The sequence below is a fragment of the Mandrillus leucophaeus genome, unplaced genomic scaffold, assembly GCF_000951045.1.
Source record: "Mandrillus leucophaeus isolate KB7577 unplaced genomic scaffold, Mleu.le_1.0 Scaffold55, whole genome shotgun sequence".
Taxonomy (NCBI): domain Eukaryota; kingdom Metazoa; phylum Chordata; class Mammalia; order Primates; family Cercopithecidae; genus Mandrillus; species Mandrillus leucophaeus.
The window spans coordinates 4,144,634-4,169,699 of NW_012105919.1; the positions used below are offsets into that span (position 1 = coordinate 4,144,634).

At 54.4% G+C, this 25,066-nt stretch overlaps 2 protein-coding genes across 2 annotated transcripts in view; one reads left to right on the forward strand and one right to left on the reverse strand.

The window, feature by feature from the left end:
• Positions 1 to 230: 230 nt before the first annotated feature.
• Positions 231 to 9,444, forward strand: CCDC42B (coiled-coil domain containing 42B). Its single transcript, XM_011997913.1, has 8 exons — positions 231 to 286; positions 2,310 to 2,415; positions 3,179 to 3,283; positions 3,585 to 3,785; positions 4,792 to 5,013; positions 5,638 to 5,796; positions 7,782 to 7,870; positions 8,869 to 9,444. The coding sequence occupies exons 1-7, from the start codon at positions 231 to 233 to the stop codon at positions 7,857 to 7,859; spliced, it is 927 nt and encodes a 308-aa protein (XP_011853303.1). The 3' UTR covers positions 7,860 to 7,870; positions 8,869 to 9,444.
• The window catches only part of DDX54 (DEAD (Asp-Glu-Ala-Asp) box polypeptide 54), a 32,970-nt gene continuing 16,564 nt past the window's right edge, over positions 8,661 to 25,066 (reverse strand). The window contains exons 12-24 of the mRNA XM_011997942.1: positions 25,042 to 25,066; positions 24,880 to 24,941; positions 24,645 to 24,776; positions 22,293 to 22,503; positions 19,729 to 19,863; positions 15,738 to 15,968; positions 15,581 to 15,654; positions 14,009 to 14,230; positions 13,083 to 13,225; positions 12,883 to 12,996; positions 12,001 to 12,105; positions 11,443 to 11,555; positions 8,661 to 9,277 (exon numbers count right to left, since the gene is read on the reverse strand). Of these exons, the coding sequence (XP_011853332.1) occupies positions 9,045 to 9,277; positions 11,443 to 11,555; positions 12,001 to 12,105; positions 12,883 to 12,996; positions 13,083 to 13,225; positions 14,009 to 14,230; positions 15,581 to 15,654; positions 15,738 to 15,968; positions 19,729 to 19,863; positions 22,293 to 22,503; positions 24,645 to 24,776; positions 24,880 to 24,941; positions 25,042 to 25,066 (1,800 nt within the window). The 3' untranslated portion in view covers positions 8,661 to 9,044. The remainder of the gene's footprint in view (positions 9,278 to 11,442; positions 11,556 to 12,000; positions 12,106 to 12,882; positions 12,997 to 13,082; positions 13,226 to 14,008; positions 14,231 to 15,580; positions 15,655 to 15,737; positions 15,969 to 19,728; positions 19,864 to 22,292; positions 22,504 to 24,644; positions 24,777 to 24,879; positions 24,942 to 25,041) is intronic.

Sequence of the window (25,066 nt, forward strand, 5' to 3'; positions counted from 1 at the left end):
CTCCTTTACCGGCAGCTTCCTCCCTCTCCCTCCAAGGGTGGATTTCCCTGGCCGCAGCCAGGCAATGGAATGTTGTGTGGTTGGTTGCCAGGCAACCAGAGCCTGCTGGTGGCTGCCTTCTGGGAGAGCTGAGCAGGCTTCCACACCACGCTCCACAGAACCCCCAGGGTCTCCTAGGCTTGTGCAAAATTCCAGCTGGTGGAAAGAAAGCTGGGGCAATTGCCAGAAGGATGGCGGTGCCCTGGGAGGAATATTTCCGACTGGCTTTGCAAGAGAAACTGTCTACGTGAGTGGGACATAGAGGGAGGGAGGGCCAGAAGGAGGGCGGAATGCGTGGGCTGGCCCATCCCTCCTTCCTCACCTCCTGCGTCCTGGCTTCTTTGGGCAGATCACAGTGGGGTTACTGTCCCCACTTCACAGAGGAGGAAACTGAGGCTCAGGGAGAAACCAAGACATCACCGTGGTCTCAGGGATCGTTCCTGATCCCCCACCCCTAGCTGACATCCGGCTGAGATTAAATCATTCAAACCAAGCTGGGAAGGAATTATTCTATGAAATCCTGCTCCCCAATCCACCCCCAAAACTGCATTTTCAGCAGGAACAGAGGAAGCTTGTTCTGTGCCTCCTTCGTGTTCAGCAGCATGGCCTCAAGTCCCAACCTCAGTATTAGCATCTGTAAAATAGGGAGGGGGATTTCCTCCCGGACCATGGCTGGGAAAACCTTGATGATTACACATTAGTCATTCCTTCTGCTCTCCCTTTCTCCCGAGGCGCTGGACTCCAGAACCCCACTGCCTCCTGGGCCTCTCCCTGCAGAGGTATCCGGCATTTTGGGCTTGGCCATAGCAGGGAGCTGGTCTCCCCACCTGACCTGCTCTCCTGCAGACTGCCCTGGCAGTAACATCCTTCCGGTTCCTGGGGTCACCTCTGACCCATTTCTCATCCCCCTCCCCACACCATCAGTTCTGCTCTCACCTCCCGCCACTGCTGCCCTGCTTGGAACCACACTATCTCTGGAATATCCCGTGGCACCACCACTGGTCTCCTGCAGCTACCCACTGTCCTTGCTCCTCACAGCAGCCAGAAGGACCCCTCCTCTGCCCAAAACCCCCCGCTCCACTCCCACTTCACTTAGAGTCAAGGCCAAAGTCTCCACTCACCATGGCCCACCGCAGTTGGATTCTCAGCCCCTCCCTGCTCCCAATTCCCATCTTTTCCCTCCTCACTCCCTCCTCTGCACCCACCCTAGCTGCACCAGGATCCTAGAATCTGTTCCCTGGAGATGTCCACGTGGCTTGCTCCCTCTTCTCCTCCAGGTCTCTGCTCAGATGCCACCTCCTCCCTGTTGAAAGATTCCTTTAGTCGCTTAATTTTTCATCTCAGTGCCTACCATGTCCTGTCATTCTTTATTATTATTATTATTATTATTATTATTTATTAGCTTGATTTTCTGTGGCTCCCAGCAGAACGCCAGCTCATGAGGGAACAGGGATTTTTGTCTGTCCTGTTCACAGCTGCACCCCCAGTCCTACAAGGGTGCCTGGCCCAGAGTAGATGCTCAGGACAATTTGTTCAATGAATGAAGAATTCATCCAGGTTGCAGTGGCTCACGCCTGTAATCCCAGCACTTTGGGATACCAAGGCAGGCGGATCACATGAGATCAGGAGTTGGAGATCAGCCTGGCCAACAGGGTGAAACCTTGTCTCTACTAAAAATACAAAAATTAGCCAGGCATGGTGGCGTGCACCTGTAATCCCAGCTACTTGGGAGGCTGAGGCAGGAGAATTGCTTGAACCTGGAAGGCGAGAGGTTGCGGTGAGCCAAGCTCATGCCACTGCACTCCAGCCTGAATGACAGAGCGAGACTCCATCTCAAAAAATATGTAATAATAATAATAATAATTCAACCAGATATGGTGGCTTATGCCTGTAATCCCAACATGTTGGGAGGCTGAGGCAGGAGGATTGCTTGAGTCATGAGTTCAAGACCAGCCTGGGCAATAAAGCGAGACCTCATCTTTACAAAAAAAAAAAAAAGTTAGCCAGGTGTGGTGGCACACGTCTGCAGTCCCAGCTACTCAGGAGACAAGATGGGAGGATCGCTTAAGCTCAGAAGTGAGCTATGATTATACCACTGCACTCCAGCCTGGGTGACAAAGCAACACCCAAAAACAAGTCTCAAAAAAAAAAAAAAAAAAAAAATTTAAACAGCCAGCAGGTGGCTAATAGGGCACTACAGACACAGTGGTGAGATGTGGGGCCCTGAAACATGCTTCCTTCACCCCTACCTCCTACTTGAGCCTCTTCAGAAAGCTGCCAGAGCAGGCTGAGGATTACGTCCCACCAGTGCTGCGTCTCCTGGAGAAGAGGCAAGAGCTGGTAGATGCAGACCAGGCCCTGCAGGCCCAGAAGGAGGTGAGCCCCGACTACTGTAAGGAGGTGGTGAGCCGGCGGATGGGAAGTGATGGAGCCAATTTATTAGTGACAAGGTCTGAGACAAGTGATTTTACCACTCCAAGCCTTGATTTCCTCATCTGTCAAATGGGGATCAAATGAGACCAGCTGTTGGTGCAAATAAATTTGTGAGCATTGAGTATGTGCTGGGCACTGCATTAAGACCTGGAGGTCTTACAACGGTCCCTGCCCCTGTGGGGCTCACAGTCTGGAGAGGAAAACAAGTAAGTGTTCAGGTGGTGACTGCTACAGGGAAGAAGCACTGGGCAGGGGTTGTGGGAGCCCAGAAGAAGTCCCTACCTCCCCATGGGGGTGGTCAAGGAGGGCTTTTTGGAGGAAGTAATGTCTTGGGGATTGCTGAAGGGCAAGTCGGCTTATCCAGCAAAGGCGAAAGGGATAAGGACGGAAAAACAGGCAGAGAAAAACCACACACAAAGACTGGCTGGAAGACAAGAACCACACACAGGTGGTTAAGCGGCCGGAAGACAGAGTATGGGAGGAGAGAGGGTAAGATGAGGCCTGAGGGAAGCACAGGGACACTGGCATTCGGGGGCTGGAGGAGGGTGTTTCGGCTTCATCCCTGGGTGATGGGAGCCACGGATGGGTTGAGCAGGGAGCAGCCACAGATTAGGGACAACAGGTGGAAGGGGTTAAGTGTGAACCTGACAGCATGGGAGGACCCGGACCCCCAAACCCACACAGACAACCCACTCCTCACCCCCAGGTGTTCCGCACCAGAATGGCAGCTCTGAAACAGCGCTGGGAACAGCTGGAACAGAAGGAGAGGGAGCTAAAGGGGTCGTTCATCCGCTTTGACAAGTTTTTGCAGGTAGGTGGAGACTCCTGGGGGGGCGGGGTCTATGGGTAGCAGCTCACACCCCCATAGGAGCCCGGCAGGTAACAAAAAGAAAAGAAGTGGTTTTCGTCATGCAAAAGGAAACGGCGGGAAACACACGCCGATGAAGAAAAGAAAAAAGCGGGCGGGGGAATTGGGTGAAGAGCCAGTTTCTGAGCCAGGCCTGCTGGCTGCCCCTGGTTTTGCGTGCGAATGTCAGGGCAGGATGGAGGTGCCGAACTCCCCGCCGGCTCCCGATTCCTGAAAATCGCCTTCTCCCCACCTTACTCCCCAGGACTCCGAGGCCCGACGCAATCGCGCGCTGCGGAGGGCGGCGGAGGAGCGACACCAGGCGAGTCGCCTAGAGGCGGAGGCGCTGCGTCTGCGGACCCAGCTCGAGGAGCTACGGCAGGAACGCGCGCGGCTGCAGCGCCGGCTTAAGCGCCTGGAGCCCTGCGCGCGCCTGCTGGAGCAAGCGCTGGAGCTGCTGCCCGGGGTGAGTCCCGGGAAGAAGGCTGGGAGCTCGGCGCCATCGCGCGGCGCTGAGTGGCTCAGGGACGGCTTCGGACCGGCGAACTACTGTAGCGCTGAACTACTGGAGTTCTTGGCGTGCATGCCAAGAACTATCGCTTATGGAGCGCTCACTGTATGCCAGGGATACGCTTTAGTTTTTGTGGTTGTTAGTTTTGGAGTATTTTTGAGACAGTGTCTCGCTTTGTCACCAGGCTGGAGTGCATTGGCGCGATCATGGCTCACTGCAGCCTCGACTTCCTGGGCTCAAGGGATCCTTTTGCTTCTGCCTACCAAGTAGCTGGGACCACAGGCGCATGCCACCACGCCTGGCTATTTTTTTAATTATCACTTTTAGTAGAGACAGTGGTCTTGCGACGTTGCCCAGGCTGGTTTCGAACTCCTGGGCTCAAGCGATCCTCCCACCTCAGCTCCCAAAGTGCTGGGATTACAGGTGTGAGCCACCGCCCACGTTTTATTTTTGAATCCTCCCCAAAGTCCAGTGAAGTGAGTCCTCTTATTGTCAACTGTCAACCCCATTTTACAGCTAGGAAAACTGAAGATTAAGAAAGCTAACTCTGGCCGGGCGCAAGTGGCTCATGCCTGTAATCCCAACACTTTGGGAAGCCAAGGCGGGAGGATTGCTTGAAGCCAGAAGTTCGAGACCAGTCTGGGTAACATAGAGTGACCCCTGTCTCTACAAAAAATTAGCCGGCCGTGGTGGCGTGTGACTATAGTCCCAGCTACTCTGGAGCGGAGATGGGAGGATCGCTTGAGCCCAGGAGTTCGAGATGACAGTGAGCTATGATCGCACCACTGCACTCCACCCCAGGTTGGCAGACCGAGACCTTGTCTCTAACAAACGGAGGTTGACATTTAAGTCACTTTCCAGAAAGATTATTCCAATAATAAGGAACGCCGGCGGCCAGGTGGGATGGGGAGGGTAGGGGACTGCAGGCCCATGTGAGTCCCTTCCCCGCCCCCAACTCTAGTTCCAAGAGGTCCCGGAACTGGTGGCGCGCTTCGACGGCCTGGCCCAGACACAGGCGGCGCTGAGGCTCAGGGAGCGCAAGCGGCTAGCGGAGCTGGAGGCGGCGCGAGCGCGACTGCAGCAGCTGCGGGACGCCTGGCCGGACGAGGTGCTCGCACAGGGCCAGAGGCGGGCGCAGCTGCAGGAGCGCCTGGAGGCTGCCAGGGAGCGTACGCTGCAGTGGGTACGGCCCGCCCTCCGTCGGGGGCGCTCGGGACCCCAGGCTTCCACAGCCGGGCGGGGAGGAGCGCCAGGGCTGATGAGGACAGATGGGGCAATGCGTACCCCAGAGGGTTCGCTGCACTAAGGAGGGCATCTCAGGCATCACCGAGCCCTTTCGGGCATGAGGCCCCGCCCTATCCGCCGGCACGAGGCTCCTGCAACCCTCTCCCGAGAGCACCTGACTGCCTGACTGGCAGAAGTGGATGGGAAGAATGCCGGGCGCTGTGGCTCATGCCTGTAATCCCAACATTTTGGGAGGCCGAGAGGGGCGCATCACCTCAGGTCATGAGTTCGAGACCAGCCTGGCCAACATGGTAAAACCCTGTCTCTACTAAAAATACAAAAATTAGCCAGGTCCACTGGCAGGCGCCTGTAGTCCCAGCTACTCGGGAGGCTGAAGGAGGAGAATCGCTAGGTCCCAGGAGGCAGTGGTTGCAGTGAGCTGAGATCAGGCCACTGCACTCCAGCCTGGGCAACAAAGCTAGACTCCATCCCAAAAAGAAAAAAAAAAAAATGTGGCTGCGAAGAGAGGGCAGCCCGCCTCGGGCCAGTTGCCATAATTGGGAGCAGGGTGGGTGTTCTCCAGGAATCCAAGTGGATTCAGATTCAGAACACAGCAGCGGAGAAGACTCTGCTCCTGGGACGCAGCAGGATGGCCGTGCTCAACCTGTTCCAGCTAGTGTGTCAGCATCAGAGGCAGCCGCCCACCCTGGACATTGAGGACACGGAGGGACAACTAGAGCAGGTGAGGGCCCCTCTTTATGGCACCACCAGCCCCCAAACACTCCCTCTTTGGAAAATCAGGTACCTAAAACCCCACAGTTAGCAACACCTTCCCTGGGTTAAGCATGGCCCTCTAAGGTCAGAGCCCTTGCCCCAGCCGTGGCTCGATCACCACGCAGGCACCAGGTCTAGGATGGATTCCTGAGTGTGTCTTGGCTCTGACAGTGGCCAGAAGAAAGCCATGTCCCTCTCTGCGATGAAGCTAGACTATTTCAAAAAGAAAAAAAAAAAAAAGTGGCTGGTCTCAATGCCCTCCCTCTACCAGGAAGGCCAGGGTTTGTGCTGAGTCCCTCTTTTCTCACAGGATCCAACAGCCCACACATGTGGCAACAACTGTAAAAAATCATGAGGTCTAGACTTGCTCTTCATTAATCTCTGGCCCTCTGGCTCCCTGCTTCCTGCACAGAGAGGCCTCAGCTTCTGCAGGGAAGGTGAGGGTGGGGTTAGGTTGAGTTGTGTAGCGTAGAATGTGACATAGGCTTTTTTTTTTTTAGACAGAGTCTAGCCCTGTGTCACCCCAGGCTGGAGTGCAGTGACACGATCTCGGCTCACTGCAACCTCTGCCTCCTGGTGATTCTCCTGCCTCAGCCTCTCAAATAGTTGGGATTACAGGCACACACCACACCTGGCTAATTTTGTATTTTTAGTAGAGATGGGGTTTCACCATGTTGGCCAGGCTGGTCTCAAGCTCCCAACCTCAAGTTATCCTCCCACCTCAGCCTCCCAAAGTGCTAGGATTACAGGTGTGAGCCACCGCACTCAGCATGACATAGGTTTACAATGGAGGGAGATTTCAGACTTCAAACACTTTCTTGTTTCTAGTGGGTATACCCAAAGCGTGGCCCCTTTGAGAAGTGGAGGCAAAGTAAAGGGAGGCATCCCACCTTTTCCCCAACCCATTCCCATTCCTGTTCTGCCCAATGGCCAGGATTCCAACCGAACACCAAGACCTGGATCCTGGGAATCCGCTTCGCCCCTCCTAGTTGGTTGGATGCATCAATGCCACTGTTCTTCCCAGCCTGGCCTGTTACCTGGTTACCGTGTGGCACATGAGACTAGCAGAAACACAGGCTTGGTGTAAACAGGAAAAAGTCAGTCCCTTTTCTTTAAGTCCAAGTGGAGTAGTGGAAATTAAGAAGGAACAAAATCTGTAACCGGTTGTAATTAATTAGTTGTAAACAACACTGCACTAGGACCAGATCATCTCTTTTCAAAATCAACTCTGCCTGTCAAGGAGAAAGGCTCCATGGAGGGACACTATGCCTTTTCCCACCTCCCCTAACACTCCCTGGCCTCCGGGCCTGGGACTCCCACTGTCCTGCGGCTGCCACAATTCAGTAACAGCTTCATTTATTCATTGCATTTTCATTATTTTTCCAGTTGCCCCCTAGTTAGGACAAGGGGTAACTATTTTTCTCCATTTTTGGTGGAGATAAAGTTTCCTTCTCAGTTGTTGATACAATGACGAATATGAGGGGAGCCCACAGATGGTTGTAAGTTCACCCTCAAGTCCTAGTTTTTACAATGGATCCATGGCATTTATTAAGTTCACATTCATAAAGAAGTTAATTAAAACACAATAAAGGACGGCCACCCATGGAGATAAGAGTAGATCACAAACCAATGAATATGACTGATCCAGGTACAAGAAAATAAAGCTGATTGATATAAATGAAAATACTAATTGGATAGTGCAGGTGACAGCAGCAAGGAAGCTGTGAAGGTGTCTGCTCACGCAGCAGTTGGGAAGGTTGGCCTGAGGCTTTTAAAACGCAGAACAGTTTAGGATCTCAGTCACCACCTCTGGGAACCACCATCATTGCTGTTCTTTTAATGAGGGGGTCTCCAGTCCCCACCCTGCCTTTTGGCCTCCCCGCATGTTGAGGGATGGGGGCTGGACAGTGGCTCTGGGGCTGGGATGTGACTTCGTGTTGGGCTCCCCCCCAGGTGAAGCTGTTCATGCAGGACCTCTCTGCCATGCTGGCTGTCCTGGGTCAGGCTGAGCCTGCGGCCCCTGCCTCCTAGCCCTGACCCAGGTGAGTAGCGGGAGAGGGGATCTCCGAGAGACCCTGAGATAGGAGGGCCCCCATTTCCATTGGGGTGTGGACTGAGTGGCTCTTCTTGAATCCGCTTCCTCATTGGGAAGATGGGAGGGCTGTGCCTGTTCAGAGTGCTGTGGGCCTGCCATGAGGGGCACATAGCAAGCACTCAATAAGTGCATGCCCTGATGGGAAGGTCAAGGGGCTATGTGTGGAGCAACTGCCTCTAAAATGAGATCAGACCAGGCCCTCCCTGCCAGGGTGGCTGAGGCATGAAAAAAGCTCTTTGTCAGGTCTCAGAGCAGGGTCCATGCTAGATGAGAGATCTCCGAGGCCCCTCCACTATGGACTCTGCCAGGTGAGGGGCCCAGCCTGAGAATTCAGCTGCTGGGGCCACCCTTGACCTTCTCAGAACCTCAAACAGGGGGTGGGTGGTGAGAAGATAGAGGGCAGGCCAGGTTCTGACCTCCAGGTGTGGAGGGGCCGAGTTAACCTCTTCATAGCCAGAGGGGAGCAGCTGTGCCCTTGCCCCGGGGCTGCACATCCTGTTCCCCTCCCACAGCCCACTCCCAGCTGCAACCATGTCCCGGTGCGAGGAAGGCGGACCAACTCCCACCTCCGGCACCTGGCTTGTGCTCTGAGCCTCAATTTCCTCATCGCTAAATGGACACAGCAGCAGAACCTACCCTGGGGAGACCCACAACTCCTCTGCCACATTAGCTGGGATTTTAGTACCTGGGTCTCTCCATTCCAACTCCCCAAGTAGACTGCACTCCTGGCCCACCAGCAGTGCTCAACAAAGATTTATTATATTAAAAATTCCATCGCCAAACCCTGAGGCACTCAGGGCTCTGACTGGTGCAGCCATGACCTCTGAACCCAGAACACATGGAAGCAGCAGCAGCTGAGTTGCCAACTCAGGTCTTGGCCTGCCTGGCTTTGCTGCCGAACTCCTACACACCCTTCAAGGCCCTGCTCAAATGTCTCTGTCTTAGGCTGACGCAGCTGCTGCCCTTCCGTGGCCATACAGTGCTCCTTTTCACGGACGATGGCTCCTGCAGGGAGTGCCCCCAGTGCCCAGCACTGGGCCAGGCACACAGTGGTGCACAGGAACGTCTGCCGATGCCCACCCTAAGGCCAATCAAGGAGCCACAGAGCTGGGTCCCGGTCCTCACATCCTCTTCCGCATCTTGCCCTTCTTGGAGCGGGCGACCCGGCCGAAGGCGCCCTGCTGCAGCTCCTGGACGCGGCGGCGGTTGCGGGCAGAGAGCTGCTTGAGGCCACCACGCTGCAGGAAGCGCAGCTTCTGGGCCCGGCGCCGCTGCTTCAGGATCTGCTGCTTGGTCTTGAGTTCCGGGCGGACGCAGCCTGCAGGGGTGCCTGGGGCGTGGGGCCGGGATGCACCTGCTGGGACAGGGATTCAGGGAGCTCAGCTGTTGGAATCACCCCCAAGATCCCCTCCTCCCAGAAGCTCGCAGACTCCTTCCCTGTCCCTACTCCTGTTCTGTGCTTATTGCTGTGGCCCAGTGTCTGTACACAGTAGGTGGCTAATAAAGTTTTAGGCAGCCTCATGGAGTGGTCAATAACACGGGGCCAGAACTGCTGGGGTTCAAATCCCAGCTGTGACCTCTTGGACCCTGGGCAAGTCAGTAAACGGCTCTGTGCCTCAGTTTCCCCATCTGTGAATTATAAATCACAGCACCTCCTTCATGGGTGAAGAGAAAATGCATTTCCATGGTATAAAGTGCTCAGAACAAGGCCTGGCCCATAGTGAGAGCCTTTTAGGCATGACTGTTACTATTAAAAATTCTCCAACCAAGAAGTGTATGTTTCCACAGCACACCTACTGCTACTGCACGCTCTGAGGCCCCCCATAGTAACCGAAACAGACCTCAGCCTCTGTCTCCATGGACACCATGCTCTAGGCTTATTAGATGAAAAGAGGGTGTAGATGAACCTTCCTTTAGGTGGAAGAGGAATCAGAGAAGGCCAGAGAGGGAGAGGGACTTGTCTGAGGTCACACAGCAAAGCAGCAGCAGCAGAGGTCAGCGGCCCTGCCCTAGCCCGACAGGTGGGCATCAGGTAGTCCATTCTTCTAGTTCTCCGGGAGGCAAGCACCACCCTCCCTGGCTCCCACTAAGTCCTGTGTCCTCCTCCTCCTCCCCATTCATAACAGCAGCCTCCCCAGCGCTCCTAGAGGGATGACCATTGGGGTGTTCCCAGCTGTCTCCAGTGGAGCCAGGGTGCCTCGCAGGACCTATCACCTCCAATGAGGACAAAAAAGGAAGAACAGCTGCTTTCTCCCAAAGCCCATAGGTCGCCCCCATCTCCCCAGCCCCTGCCCGCCCACTGCACGGCACTGCTCACAGCAGAAGCTGCTGTTTCACCCAGGTAAAAACAGGCTGAGAAGTGAGGTGTGGGTGGTCCCCACCCAGCCACGCTGACAAGGAGACACTCCCACAGATGGGAGAGCTGGAGGGGGAGGAGCCACAGAGAACAGGCCCAGGCAAATGCACGCAGGCTCACAGAGACACCCAGAGAAGGCAGTGACCAGCCCCAGAAGGTGGAGGGACACAGCAGTGGGTAACGTCATCTGAGAGAGACCCAGGACATGGTCCCAAACTCCCCTCTCCCCAGGGAGGGCCCCAGGTGGGAGCCTTGGGCAGCTGGGTGACTCAGGTTCAGTCACAGCCCTCATAAGGCGCCTGTTTCCCAGCCTGTAAAATGGGTATTCGCAGTCACCTTGCCTCCCAGGTCATGTGTGGCCTTCCAGGACAGAGCCTGCCCGCACCCAGCAAGTGGGAGCCCCTCCCTGACAGCAGCCCTTAAGCACAGGCTCTGGTAGACAGAGCCGGCTTCAAATCCACCTTAGCCTTTTACTGGCTGAGGGACCCAGGCCAGATCAAAGAGGTCGAAGTCCTCAAATGACCAAATGTACTACTTGCCAACCCACATTTCGAGGAAGTATCTTCCTCAACATCCCCCGTGATCGCCTCCTCCTGGAACCAAAGCTGCTTCTGACTGCGTCTTTGGTGACATGAACTTCCCCACAGCATTGCTAAAAAGAACGTCACTCCTGAGGATGCCACAGGGGTTCAATTCATGCCCACTCTGTCAGGTCGAACCACATGCAGATGCCATTTTTGCAGGTGAAAATGGCCCACATAGCAGCATTCCCACAAGGTTCCACCTCCCGAGTTCTCTAGGATTTTAGACAATAGGCTTAATTAGGTGAACAGGGCATCTACCAGAAGTCATCCCTGTGGTTTCATCTGTGAAGTGGACAGAGGTCGGGGACAAGGCACCTGAGGGGCACGGTGCTTCCCAGCGCCTGTCAGGTGATGCTCGTGACCATCAGAGACCAGGATAGTAGGAAGGGGGAACCTGTGGGTGTGGGGGTTGGGTGGGGGGATCATGGAGGGACCCAGGGTTTTGGCAGCATACCCCAACACACCGAGCTCTGGGGCTCTGCAGTAGCCCCTGCACCCGTGCCTCAGTGTTACCCTAATCTGACCATAACTGCTCTACCTACCTGTGCACCCATACTCCCCACCCTCCCTGGCTCTCACCTTGGCCACGGCCTCGCTTCCCACCTCTTCGCTCTGGGCCTCGCCGGTCAGATGCTCCTTCTTCGTCCGAGTCACGATCATCAATTTTCTGTTTCTGTTTCCACTTCTGATAGCTGGGAAACCTCGTTAAGGAAGCTGCGTGAAGCCCCTGGGACCGGAGAAGGCTCCTCCCCACACCGCCCCAGCAGACACAGTTCTGTTATCCCAGTCGCGGCTGAAGCTGCTGGGCCCGCCCCCAGCACACAGGTCCCACTTACTGGAGATGCGGCTGCTGAAGCCGCTGGGCCCGCCCCCAGCACAGGTCCCACTTATTGGAGATGCTGCTGCTGAAGCTGCTGGGCCCCGCCCCCAGCACAGGTCCCACTTATTGGAGATGCTGCTGCTGAAGCTGCTGGGCCCCGCCCCCAGCACAGGTCCCACTTATTGGAGATGCTGCTGCTGAAGCCGCTCAGCTCCGGCCCCTCATCCCCGGCCCCGCCCCCAGGTCCCACTTAATTGGAGCTGCTGCTGCTTTAGCTGCTCGGCCCCGCCCCTCCCCGGCCACGCCCCTCAGGATACAGGTCTCGCTTGTACGAGCTGTTGATGTAGCGGCCACTCTCTGTCTTAATCTTCTTCTTGTCTTCCTGTCCTGACTTTCCCACAAACCGCTTCTTCTTACGGTCCCTGCAGGAGAGGGAGTTGGGACGGCTGCCGTGGAGGGAAACGCTTGGAGTGCCGGTTCCTGCTCAGGGCCTGTCTCCTCACCCGACCCTCTTGTCAGGTTGTTGGGGCATTAAAAGAAAGCAGTGCAGCCATGTCTGGCATGCAGTTGGCGCTCAATAAAGGTCAGAGGACTGCCGCCAGCACTGGGGCCTGGCTCAGGGACAAGGGCCTCCTGGAGGGTTTCCAATCCCCTCCCCCTTCCCAGCTGTGACCCTTGGTTGAGTCACATACATTCTCTAGACGCTAGAGTCCTCCTGAACAAATGGGTCCTGAGCCCTGTCTAGAAAGACTTGCCAGCAAAAAGGATAGACGGGGTCAAGATCTCTGTGGTGTGTGATCAAATCAAGGCGACAGAACAGCCAGGGGCCATCACACCTGCTGTGAGTGGTCACATGGGGGACAGCCCAGCCGGGTCATAATGCAGGCTGTACAGGATCAGATGGGAGTGAGGACGTCAGGGAGTTCACCCTGCCTGCTGGCATGAGGGGCAGCTCACTCGCTCACTCACCCCAGGCATGGATGATGGAGGGGCAGCTCACTTTCTCACTCACCCCAGGCATGGATGATGGAGGGGCAGCTCACTTTCTCACTCACCCCGGGCATGGATGGGCGGCTCACTTGCTCACTCACCCCGGGCATGGATGGGCGGCTCACTCGCTCACTCACCTGGGGCATGGATGGGTGGGTCACTCGCTCACTCACCTGGGGCATGGATGGGTGGGTCACTTGCTCACTCACCACTTGAGCTGCTGCCGGCCCCTCGTCAGGTTCTGGGCTTCATCCCCCATCAGGTCCAGGACAGCGCCAGCCACCTGCTGCTCGAAGGCTCCCCCTTCCCCGCTGATGCTCAGGCTGCAGAGGGAAGGTGGGAGACATAACTGGATTGATGGGATCCAGCAGACCTGCCTGCCCCACCCAGGACCCAGCCAGCCACTCACCCCCGCTCGCTGTCGAAGTCCTTGGGCCGGTAGGGGATGTAGAATTCCTGGTCCCGCTGCCAGGCCTCCTCCCTCCGCCTCTTGGCTCCCCTGTTGGGTCCTGACCGCTGCCGCTTCCGGCCCATGACCTCTGAGAAAATGTCCTGGCAGAGCACGGACCGAGGCCCAGCGTCATGCCTGTAGCCCCCTGGGGAGTCCCCACAGCCTCCCTACCCACCACCCTGGCCACAGGGGCCAGTGGCTTCCCAGGGACTTTCAAAGCTTCACTTTGCCATTTCTTAGCTGGGTGACAGTGTCTCCTGTGGGACCCTCAGTTTCCTCATCTGCACACACAGCGCAACCCCTGCCTCAGGGACCAGCAGAGGCAGGACAGCTAGGTAAGGCAGAGAGTGCCGGCCGGGGGAGACCCAACTCCCCATTCCAGCTCCGCGCTCCAGGCTGTGTAACAGCCGGCCCTGCCCCTCTCTGCGCCTGGCCTGCTCTGAACAACGTGGACTAGGTCAGGGGTCTCCAACTGGTCTTCTAGGCTACTGAACCCTCTCTAAACAAAACATGAGAGAGGGACATCCTGGGGGACACGCAGGCCCAAGACTCACCTACCAGGTGAATGGGACACTTCATGGTCCTCCCTCTGAGTGAGACCCGCACGTCTCACTGCAGAAGCCCTGATGTGTTTGGTGGCTGGTGATGCCCTGGACCCCACTGAGGGTGTCATGTTGTACACAGCTTCTCAGGCTAAAGATCTGGCCCCAGTTTTAAACGAGGGACAGTGGACAAGAACCATACCCTGACTCTGCAGATGGGAAGCTGACAGCATCCACCTCCATCCACTGCTCAAAGCCCCTAGAACAGCTTCATGGGCTGCTGCGACTTAGCCACCCCTTCCCTGTACCCCAGGTCCAGGGTCCCCAGGGTGGAACCTGTACCTCCACACTCTCTCCCGCCTCCTCCTCCTCCTCCTCTTTCTCAGGCTGCTTCTCCTGCAGTGCTGGGCAGCTCGGGGCTGGGCCCACTGGGCCCTCCTGTTGCTCCTGCCTCCCCTGCTGTCCCTGCTGGAAGCGGGTGATGGCCTTGTGGTCCTTCTGCCGCTTGGCGCGCATCACCTGACTGCACAGGTCTCGGCTGGAGGCGTTGATCTCAAATATAGTCTGTGGAGGGGACACCCAGTCCTTTGCCCACCAGCCTCCTACCCCTAACCCCACCCTTACCACTTGGTGGGCTCCCTATTGGCATTCTTCCCCAAGTCTTCCCCAGTGTCCAAGGTGGGCACTCTCATTATCTGCACTTCACAATTAGATAGACCCAGGCCAGGCGCAGTGGCTCATGCCTGTAATCCCAGCACTTTGGGAGGATGAAGCAGGAGGATCACTTGAGGTCAGGAGTTCGACACCAGCCTGGCCAACACGGTGAAACCCCATCTCTGCTAAAGATACAAATATTAGCCAGGTGTGGTGGTGGGCACCTGTAGTCCCAGCTACTGACGAGGCTGAGGCAGGAGAATCACTTGAATTCAGGGGGCAGAGGTTGCAGTGAGCCGAGATTGTACCACTGCACCCCAGCCTGGGTAACAGAGCGAGACTCTATCTCAAAAATAAAACAAAAACACAAAGAGAGACCCAGGCCAGGTACCATGGCTCACGCCTGTAATCTCAGCACTTTGGGAGGCTGAGGCAGGAGGATCACCTGAGCCTAGGAGTTTGAGACCAGTCTAGGCAACATGACATGACCTCATCTCTACAAAAAATAAAAAAATTAGCCATGTGTGGTGGCATGCACCTGTAGTCCCAGCTACTCAGGAGGCTGAGATAGGAGGATCACTTGAGCCCAGGAGGTCAAGGATGCAGTGAGCCATGATTGCACCACTGCACTCCAGCCTGGGTGACAAAGCAAGACCCTGTTTCAAAAACAAACAAAAACAAAAACCCAGAGAGGGTGAGTAACCAGTCCATGGTCACATGCTAGGAAAAACCATAGCTTGTTAACCCAAGTCCATTTGACTTCAAAACTGGCGCTCTTAACCATGACAGCTCCTCTCCTGATCCCAGCTGGCTGGCAAGCTTACTCACTCCCGAGTAGGTTTTTCCTTTTGTGCATCCCCTTCCATATGCACAAGATGGGGTGCCTAATGGGAGTCAACAGTTGGGAAGGAGGGAAGGAAGCTCAGGAAAACAAGCTCTTCAGGCCTCTAACAGACCGGGAGCATGTCACTTCCCCTCGTGAACCATCTGTTAAGTGCTAGGGAATGGCTACCCCATGCCACCTGCTGTGGGCCAGCAGGGATGGTTCCAGAACAAGGGGCATCTCAAGAGAGGCTGTCAGAGCCAAGGCTGCAGGTTAAGAAGATATAAGCTCAGATGAAAATCCCTGCTGGGGGTCAGGACTGCAATCTGAGTCATGGCACCACCGTTGTCACTGTGTGACCCCAGGCCACGGGCCATCTGTCTCTGGCTTCCACTGAGCCAGGACTCAGAGCGTGGTCTCCGCCCGGCCCCACTCACCGCCCGGGAGCGGTAGTTCTTGATGCTGTCCACCAGCCTCAGCCGCTGCAGCTCCTCCTCCTCAAAACGCGAGCCTGGTGGGAAAGCAGTGAGGTGTCAGGCTGTGGGTGGGGTCAGCAAGACCCACCTGCCACCCCTACCCTGTAGAAGGACTCACTGAAGAGGGGGTGCAGGCCCAGCCCCACAAGGTCCAGCTCCTTGGCCCTCTTGATGGACTCGGGTGAGGGCGCTGGGCGCGAGCGCACATACTGCTGCTGGGCGTTGTCGGCTACGCGGGCCAGGCCCCGTAGCTCCAGCGATGCCTCCAGGGTGCTCTGCAGGCCACTGTCCTCCTCGTCCACCACACTCTGTGGCACCCGACCCAGCATGCCATCCACACCGGCCGCACCTGCACCCCACACAGCACCTTGTCAGGGGTCTTTCAGTCCAGCCCGCCTGTCTGCTGTCCGACCACCATTCCTGGGTCTCACCCTGGCTCCAGAATCACAGGTAAATGGCTACAAAATAATCACTGCAAAGAACACCAGCACTTACGGAGGAGCTAGAGAGTCAGACACTTGAATACACCGACAGGGGTCAACAAACCGCGGCCGGCCGGCCAGCTGCCTGCTGCTTCTGTAAATGGCTCTACGGGAGCACAGCTGCACTACTCGCTGATGCATGGTCTCTGGCTGTTTTTGCACTACAAGGCCAAGGTTGAAGAGCCACCCTGGATCACATGGCCCACAGAGTCTAGAATATGTACTATCTGGCTCTAAAAACAAAACTTTGTTGGCCGGGCACGGTGGCTCATGCTTATAATCTCAGAGTTCTCGGAGGCTGAGGCAGGAGGATCACTAGAGGCCAGGAATTGGAGACCAGCCTGAGCAATGTAGTGACACTCCATGTCTACAAAAAAAATTTAAAATTAGCCGGGCATGGTGGTGTGCACCTGTAGTCTCTCAATTACTCATGGGGTGAGGCAGGAGGATCACTTGAGCCTGGGAGCCCAAGGCTGCAGTAAGCCATGATAGCGCCACTGTACTCCAGCCTGGGCGACAGAACAAGACTTTGTCTCTCTTAAAAACAAAAAACTAAAACAAAAAACAACCAACAGCAACTTTGCTGACTCCAGCATTAGAAATTCAATTTCCACAGCAACCCTGTTCTACAGATAAGAAAACTGAGGCTTAGTGTGGTTCAGTTGCTACCAGGACTGTCAAATGAGTCAGTTGCAGAGACAGGATTCAATCTAGGAAGAGTCCATACTAGCAACAGCGATACTTACGGTAACAAGTAACAGCAACAGTAAGAGCAGAGGATGCCGGGGACAGAGGCTTCCTATGTGCAAGCACTGTGCTGAGCTCATCATCATCATCTCCTTTACCTCACACCAAAAATATGACGAAAGTACCTGCTTTCTTTTGTCGTCACGTTCTGACTTTCTACTACAGAACATCTACAACCGTAAGCCAGGCACAGCGGCTCACACCTGTAATCCCAGCACTTTGGAAGCCTCCAGCACAGATGGAGAATCACTTGAGTGCAGGAGTTCAAGACCCAGCTGGGCAACATAGTGAGACCCCCATCTCCACAAAAACTAAAAAATCATCCAGGCATGGTGGACCTGCCTGTATTCCCAGCTCCTCAAGAGGGTGAGGTAGGAGGACTGCCTGAGCCTAGGAGGTCAAGGGTGCAGTGAGCTGTGATCATGCCACTATACTCCAGCCTGGGTGACAGAGTGAGCCCCTCTCAAAAAAAAAAAAAAAAAAAAAAAAAAAAAAAGAAAGAAAAACACAAAAAGCCGAGGGAAGAGTGTGATGGACCTCATGGGCCCATCACCCACCGTCAATTACCAACATTTGGCCAATCTTGCAAGAAAGGCCCTGATGAGTCCATTTTAGAGATGAGGAAACTGAGGCTCCTGGAGGTTTAGAGATTGGCCCAGGGGCACATGGTGAGGGTCAGGGTCGGAAACCAAACCCTGCACTGGGTCAGGAGCCTGCCCTCTTCCCATCTCTCCAGATTAAGCACGTGCTGGGCCCTGCTGACCCCTGGCTAGCTCTGGAGCAAAAGTAAGATGTCTCTCCCTAAAAGTTAACTGCACCGGGGGTGGTTTCTGCCTGAACATTGTGGGAGGCTCCTTCCCTCCCTCTGCCCCTCCCACACCCATGCACAGCTCTCAACCCAGAAGGTCGGAGATCTGTAAAGCCTGCACAGAGCTGCGTGCTGCCTCTAGCCCTGAGCAGGCCCTGGGTGCAGGGTCCATTTCCTTCTGCTCCTGCCTGTCACCGGGCCCCTGGGGCTGCTGGGTGGGGCTGTGCTCGCACCTCCGTCACTTGGCCCTTGCACTCTCGGCTTCGCCCCCAGGAAAATGCTTTGAAATGCCCCCTCCAATTCACCCCTGTGTGGCGCCCAACTGAGGCCTCCACCTCCAGTGACTGCACAGGCTGCCCCTGACCCCGGTCAGGCCCCACAGCCCTTTCCTGTGCCCTTGCATCTGACCCCAGACTCTCCACTGCAGTGTCTGCTTTCCAGCTGCCTCCAGGCATGGGCTGGGACACTGCAGGGCCACACGGTCACCCGAGGGGGCCACAGCCTGGACAGAGATCACCACTGGCTGCCAAGAGTGAACAGCCAAGGAGAAGGGGGCCCGGAGCTCTGAATCTTAGCTCCCCACCTTCCTGCAGTGTGCACATGGGTAGGCCTGTCAGAGCCGTTCTCTCATCTGTGAAGCGGAGGTGACTGACAGCCCTCCCTCCAGCACAGATGGACAAATGAGGCAAGATGTGTACAGGGCCCGGGAACCAGCAGGACTGCGGGTGGAAGCCCATAGTTGGAGGCCCATAGATGGAGGCCATGGTGATTCCTGTTGTCTGTCCCATGCATTCCCACTCTAGGGTGTATACAGAAATGTCCTGTGGGTGGCCGGGCACAGTGGCTCACACCTGTAATCCCAGCACTTTGGGAGGCCGAGGCGGGCAGATCACCTGAGGTCAGGAGTTCGAGACCAGCCTAGCCAACACCCTGTCTCTACTAAAAACACAAAATTAGCTGGGCGTGGTGGTGTGTGCCTGTAATCCCAGCTACTCGGGAGGCTGAGGCAGGAGAATTGCTTGAACCCAGGACGTGGATGTTGTGGTGAGCCGAGACTGCGCCATTGCATTCCAGCCTGGGCAACGAGAGCGAAACTCTGAAGAAAGAAAAGAAAGAAAAGAAAAGAAGAGAAGAGAAGAGAAGAGAAGAGAAGAGAAGAGAAGAGAAGAGAGGAAAAGAAAGGAAAAGAAAGGAAAAGAAAGGAAAAGAAAGGAAAAGAAAGGAAGGAAGGAAAGGAAGGAAAGGAAGGAAAGGAAGGAAAAAGTCCTTTGGGCTTGGTCTAAAGGTGCCTCAGCCTCCCTCCCCGCCCCCTGTGCTCCCCTGAAAACTCAGTCAAGTATAGGGTCACACACTAGATGCCTGCAGGGGCTGGGCAGGCTATACCAACAGGAAAGGGAGGCAGGCAGGGGCTGCAGGGCACCAGGGAGCCTGTCTAATGGGGGCGCCACAGCTCAGCACCCAGATCCAACCATTTCCTAGTAGATACCAGAAATCTGGATTGTTGTGGGAAATCCTGAGTTTAAAATAGAGGGATTAGCCAGGCACAGTGGCTTGCTTGAGCCTAGGAGTTGGACGCTGCAGCGAGCCGTGACTGCACCACTGCACTCCAGCCTGGGCAAGGGTAAGACCCCGTCTCATTAAAAAATAAAAGGAATCAGTCGGGCGCAGTGACTCACACCTGTAATCCCAGCACTTTGGGAGGTGGGTGAATCACCTGAGGTCAGGAGTTCGAGACCAGCCTGGCCAACATGGTAAAACCCTGTCTCTACTAAAAATACAATAAAAAATTAGCCAGGCATCTGTAGTCCCAGCTACTTGGGAGGCTGAGGCAAGAGAATGGCTTGAACCTGGGAAGCAGAGGTTGCAGTAAGCCAAGATCACACCACTGCACCCCAGCCTAGGCAACAGAGCGAGACTCCGTCTCAAAAAATATGAAATAAAAATAAAATAAAATAAAATAAAATAAGGAATCATCTTCTCCTGGGGTCAAACCCAGCCCCACCTCCTCCCACAGCCAAAACAGGGCCCATGAACTCTATGGAGACCCCTAACCCCACCCAGCCTCCACTCACCTGAGGGGTCCTCGAGGGGTCGGGCAAGGGCAAGGGAGCGGCCCAGGAACAGGTGCAGATCCAGCAAGTAGGGAATTTCGTCAGGGGCCACCAAGGAGTAGGCTGTGCCACTTCGGCCAGCCCGAGCCACACGGCCTGCAGCAAGGAGACGTTCAAGCTTAATTAAGCAAACTAAAAGAACCTGGACCCAGCATGAGTCCCACAGACCAGATCCTGAGCGGGTGAGCCTGGCCAGGCCTCGAACTCCCATAGCTGCTCTCCCCACCTATGCACAGGGAAGTTCAATCATGGTCTCTGGGTTGATCTGTGAGAGTGTGGCCAAGCTGACACGGTGCCCTGGGAGACTAGCAGAAATACAGCAAAGGCCTGCTCATGAGCATGATCAACTCTTCAGTGCCCCCACTTTTGAGAATTGCCCCCAAAGATGCAAACATTCACACACAAGGAGGTTTAGTATGGCCCTGACTAGGAGAGCCCCAAGTTTGGAACTAAAGGCTCAAGGATAGAGGACTGGTTAAGTGAATTAGCTGATGGCCACACAGTGGGGAATTAAACAGCTCAGAAAAAGAGTGGGCAAACTGCAGCCTACAGGGCCAGGCTAGTGGCACCCGCCTGTAATCACAGCACTTTGAGGGGCTAAGGCAGGAGAATCACTTGAGGCCAGGAGTTCAAGAACAACCTGGGCAAAATAGTAAGACCCCATGTCTACAAAAAATGAAAATTAGCCAAATGTGGTGGTGTGTGCCTGCAGCCCTAAGTACTTGGGAGGCTAAGCTGGGAGGATTGCTTGGATCTGGGAGTTCAAGCTTACTGTGAGCTATGACCATGCCACTGCACTAGAGCCCAAGCAACAGAGTAAGATCCTGGCCCCTTGCTTGTCTGTGTAAATAAAGATTTATTGGAACACAGCCACACTCATTTGTCTATGTAAATGAATAGGCAGCATTCACACTACACCAGCAGAGATGAACGGTTATGACAGAGACAGTATGGTCCACAAAGCCTAACGTTTCATGTCTAGCCCCTTATAGAAAAGATGTGCCAACCCATCACAGAATGACATTTCATAGTAAACAAAAAACATTCGCTATGTGTGGTGATGTAAAAAGAAAAAAACAAAAAGCAAGTTATAAAAAAGAGCACCCAATATGATTGCAATTTTGCATGAAATACATAAATCCCTACACAGCATTACATTCTGGCTTGTGTCTCTATCTTGGGAAAACAAGGTGTTATGACATTTGGAGATTTCATTTGAGGTTGTCCGACTGGCACTGTTGGTCTTGTGAGGCACAAGAAATTCCCTTTGGGGGGTCCTGGGGACCTCTCTAGGGACATGCAGAACCAGCCCTCCACATAGCAACGAAAACTAGGGGACAGCAGACAGCAACAAGAGGGAAGTGTGCCTACCATATGACACTTATGAATTAAAAGAAGGCAAAGAAAGTAGAGTAACAGTTACCAGGGGCTATGGGAGGGGAATAAGGAGATTTTGTCTGATGGGTAGAGCTTCAGTTTTGCAAGATGAAAAAGTTCTGGGGCTGAGCATGGTGGCTCACACCTGTAATCCCAGCACTTTGGGAGGCTGAGGCAGGCGGATCACTTGAGGTTAGAAGTTCAAGACCACCCTGGCCAACATGGTGAAATCCCCGTCTCTACTAAAAACACAAAAACTTAGCCAGGCGTGGTGGCAAGCACCTGAAATCCCAACTACTTGGGAGGCTGATGCAAGAGAATAGCTGGAACCCAGGAGGTGAAGGTTGCAGTGAGCTGAGATCATGCCACTGCACTCCAGCCTGGGGGACAGAGCAAGACTCTATCTCAAAAAAAAAAAAGGTTTTGGGGACAGATGGTGGTGATGGTTGCACAATGTGAACACACTCAATGCCACTCCACTGCACACTGGGAAATGGCAAAATGCTGAATTGTATGCTATGTCTACTTTACCACAACTTAAAATAGAAACATCAGAAGAATGGATGCACACCAAAATGACGGCCATGTCATCAAAGAGCAATGGGGAACAGCGATCTCTGAAATGAGACCACAGCTGCTCCGTGACTTACAAAGGGCTGCATCTCAATAAACCCAACAGCCGTCAAAAACACACTCACTGCACCTAACCCACTAAACGTCACAGCTCAGCCAGCCTGCCTTGAACATGCTCCAAACACTTCCATTAGCCTACCCTTAGGCAAAATCATCCCACACATAGCCGATTTTAAAATAAAGTGTTGAATATCTCATGTAACTTATTGAATCTGTACTGAAAGAAAAAAATAGAATGGTTGTATGGGTGCTATTGTAAAGTCAAAAAAACCATAAGCTGAATAATTGGGTCTTTTTTTTGTTTTTTGAGACAAGATCTTGCTCCGTTACCCAGGCTGCAGTGCAGTGGCACAATAGGGAGTTTGAGACCAGCTTGAGCAATACAGCAAGGCTCTGTCTCTAAAACAAGCCCACAGCCACCCCATATGCAGTGTCAGGAGTTAAGCCTTGTACCCTCGGCTTCTGCCAGGAACCAGCACCCCTGCCTGCCCCAGGGCCAGCCACGGGCCGCTTACCCACACGGTGCAGGAAGAGCTTGCCCTTGGCAGGGAAGCTATAGTTGATGACATTGTCCAGCAGCGGGATGTCCAGGCCCCGGGCGGCCAGGTCAGTCACAATGAGGGCGGAGCACTTGCCAAGAGTGAATTTGGCAAGGTTGATCTTGCGGGCTGTCGGGTCTAGGGCACTGTAGATGTGGGCGCAACTCACCCGCTGGGTCGTCAGCAGCTGCTCAGAGCAAAGATGGTAACAAAGTGAGGAGGAGACTTGGAGAAAGGAAAGGAAGCCAGGCCATGGTGGGGGACGGGCACTGAGGTGCAGAGAGAAGACCACGGGTTCTGGAGTCTGGCACCCTTGGTCTGAATCCCAGCTTGCTGGGTGACGCCAGTTTGGGGAGGAATGGAGCTTACAACACCTCCCACCTCTCTGCAGGGCTGTCTGAGGATCAGAGATGATGTGTGCAGAGGGCCCTCATCAGAGATGATGTGTGCAGGGAAGCTGCAAATGCTACCTCAGTGCACAGGCCTTATCCTGATTCTGCTACAAACAAGCTGTGTGACCTTGGGCAAGTTACCAAACCTTTCTGTGCCTCATTTTCCTCATCTGTACGAATAACTGCCCCTGCTTTGTAGCCTTATTATGAGGATCACATGAGTCAGTATACACAGTGCTGAGAACAGAGTCTCAACACGGGACACTCATGATGGCGCTAGCTGTTCTTTACAGATTACTATTTAAACTGGGCGTGGTGGCTCACGCCTGTAATCCCAGCATTTCAGGAGACCAAGGCTGGAAAATCACTTAAGCCCAGAAGCTCAAGACTAGCCTGGGTAACACAGCAAGACACCATCTCTACAGAAAAAATAAAAATAAATCAATAAATAATGAGCTGGCATGGTCAGGCATGGCTCGTGCCTAGAGTCCCAGGTACTTGGGAGGCTGAGGTGGGTAGATCACTTCAGCCCAGAAGGCAGAGGCTGCAGTAAGCCATGATCATGCCACTACACTCCAGCCTGGCCAAAGGAGCAAAACTCTTGTCTCTGAAAAAAACTATTGAAAAATTACTATTTGGGTCTTATTCGCTGGTGACCCCAGCAGCTGCCCAGAGGGAGCCTTGTTAACTGTGTGTGGAGTGAGCGAAACCCAGTGAACCACGTCCTCAGATAACAGACCCAGGTGTAGCCGACGGCGAGGCAGGCACTGACAGAAAGGGGCCCCCCGCCTTCTGGGGCACAGCGACTCCCCAGGCTTTGACCCAGGCGAGGGTCACACAGGGATAACACATAGGAAAAAACTCTGAGCCACTCACACATGCTAACAGCACTTCACACAGCTTACTACATGCAGGTCATGCCTCAATCTTAAGAAGCCAAACAAACCAAACACTAAAAATCTACAGGAAAATGACAGGATGGCAGGGACAGGTTTCAAAATAACCCGGATGATAAGGGGAAATAACAGATAAAGGTCAAGACCAGCTATGAGCTGATAACGGTTGTACCTAGATAACGAGTACCTAGGAGTTCATCATATTATTTTCTGATCTTAGTATGTCTTTGAAATTTTCTCACAATAAAAAGTTTAGGCCAGGCGCTGTGGCTTACACCTGTAATCCCAGCACTTCGAGAGGCTGAGATGGGCAGATCACTTGAGGTCAGGAGTTCAAGACCCGCCTCGCCAACACAGCAAAACCCCATCTCTAAGAAAAATGCAAAAATTAGACAGGCATGGTGGTGCCTGAAGTCTCAGCTACTCAGGAGGATGAGGCAGGAGAATCACTCAAACCTGGGAGGTGGAGGTTGCAGTGAGCTGAGATTGTGCCACTGCACCCCACTCTGGGCGACAGAGTGAGATGCCATTTCCAAAGGAAAAAAAAAAAAAAAGAAATGTTTTCATAGTAAAAAGTTTGGGCTGGGCACAATGGCTCACACCTATAATCCCAGTACTGTGGGAGGCCAAGGTGGGAGGATCACCTGAGCCCAGAAGTTCAAGACCAGCTTGGGCAACTGAGTGAGAACCTGTCTTTACAACATACAAAAATAAGTAACAAATTAGCTGGGCATGGTGACAAGCACCAGAAGTCCCAAGTACTCAGAAGGCTGAGGTGGGAGGACTGTTTGAGCCTGGAAGGTCAAGGCTGCAGTGAGCCGCGATTATGCCACTGCACTCCAGCCTGGATGGCAGAGCGAGGTTCCGTCTCAAAAAATAAAAATAAAAATAAAAATAAAAATAAAAATAAAAATGACCATCTTGAGCCCAGGCCCAGGTTCCTGGTCCACTCTCATGCTGCCCTCTAGTGACCGCACAGGGAACTGCAGCTCCAAACTCCAGCTGAAGGAGGTGACGGTCCCACTCAGGACTGGGCTCACCTCAGTGAGGTACTCGGCATGGTGCTTCGTGGCCACAAACACCACGGTCTGGTCCTGGGGTCGCACCACGTTGCGCAGCAGGTGGAGCAGCACGGCAGCCTTGGTGTCCTCCCGCACGAGGAAGAAGGAGGTCTGTGGGGAGAGGGCATCACGAGTTGGCTTTCGGGATCCTGGCCCAGAGCCTGCAGGGCCCACCTGGACACACCCTCCTGGGACAGGACAGGTGCAGCCTCACCTTCAGTTGCTCGTTGAGCTTGGTGTCCACGTCAAGCCGGATGAGAACAGGCTCTGTGAGGCCTGCAGGAGACGTGGGGGAGAGTGGGGGTGTCGCAGAGGGACTGGACCCCCAGGCCCCAGCCCCACCCCCAGCCCCCATCTCCACCCCCAGCTCACGCACCAGCGCGGGCAAATTCCACCAGCAG

Excerpts from the sequence above, each read along its gene's own strand:
- CCDC42B (XM_011997913.1), top strand. The coding sequence starts at position 231 with ATGGCGGTGCCCTGGGAGGAATATTTCCGACTGGCTTTGCAAGAGAAA. Across the intron at positions 287-2,309 it reads TTGCAAGAGAAACTGTCTAC|AAAGCTGCCAGAGCAGGCTG; the intron begins GTGAGTGGGACA and ends GAGCCTCTTCAG. Across the intron at positions 3,284-3,584 it reads GCTTTGACAAGTTTTTGCAG|GACTCCGAGGCCCGACGCAA; the intron begins GTAGGTGGAGAC and ends CTTACTCCCCAG.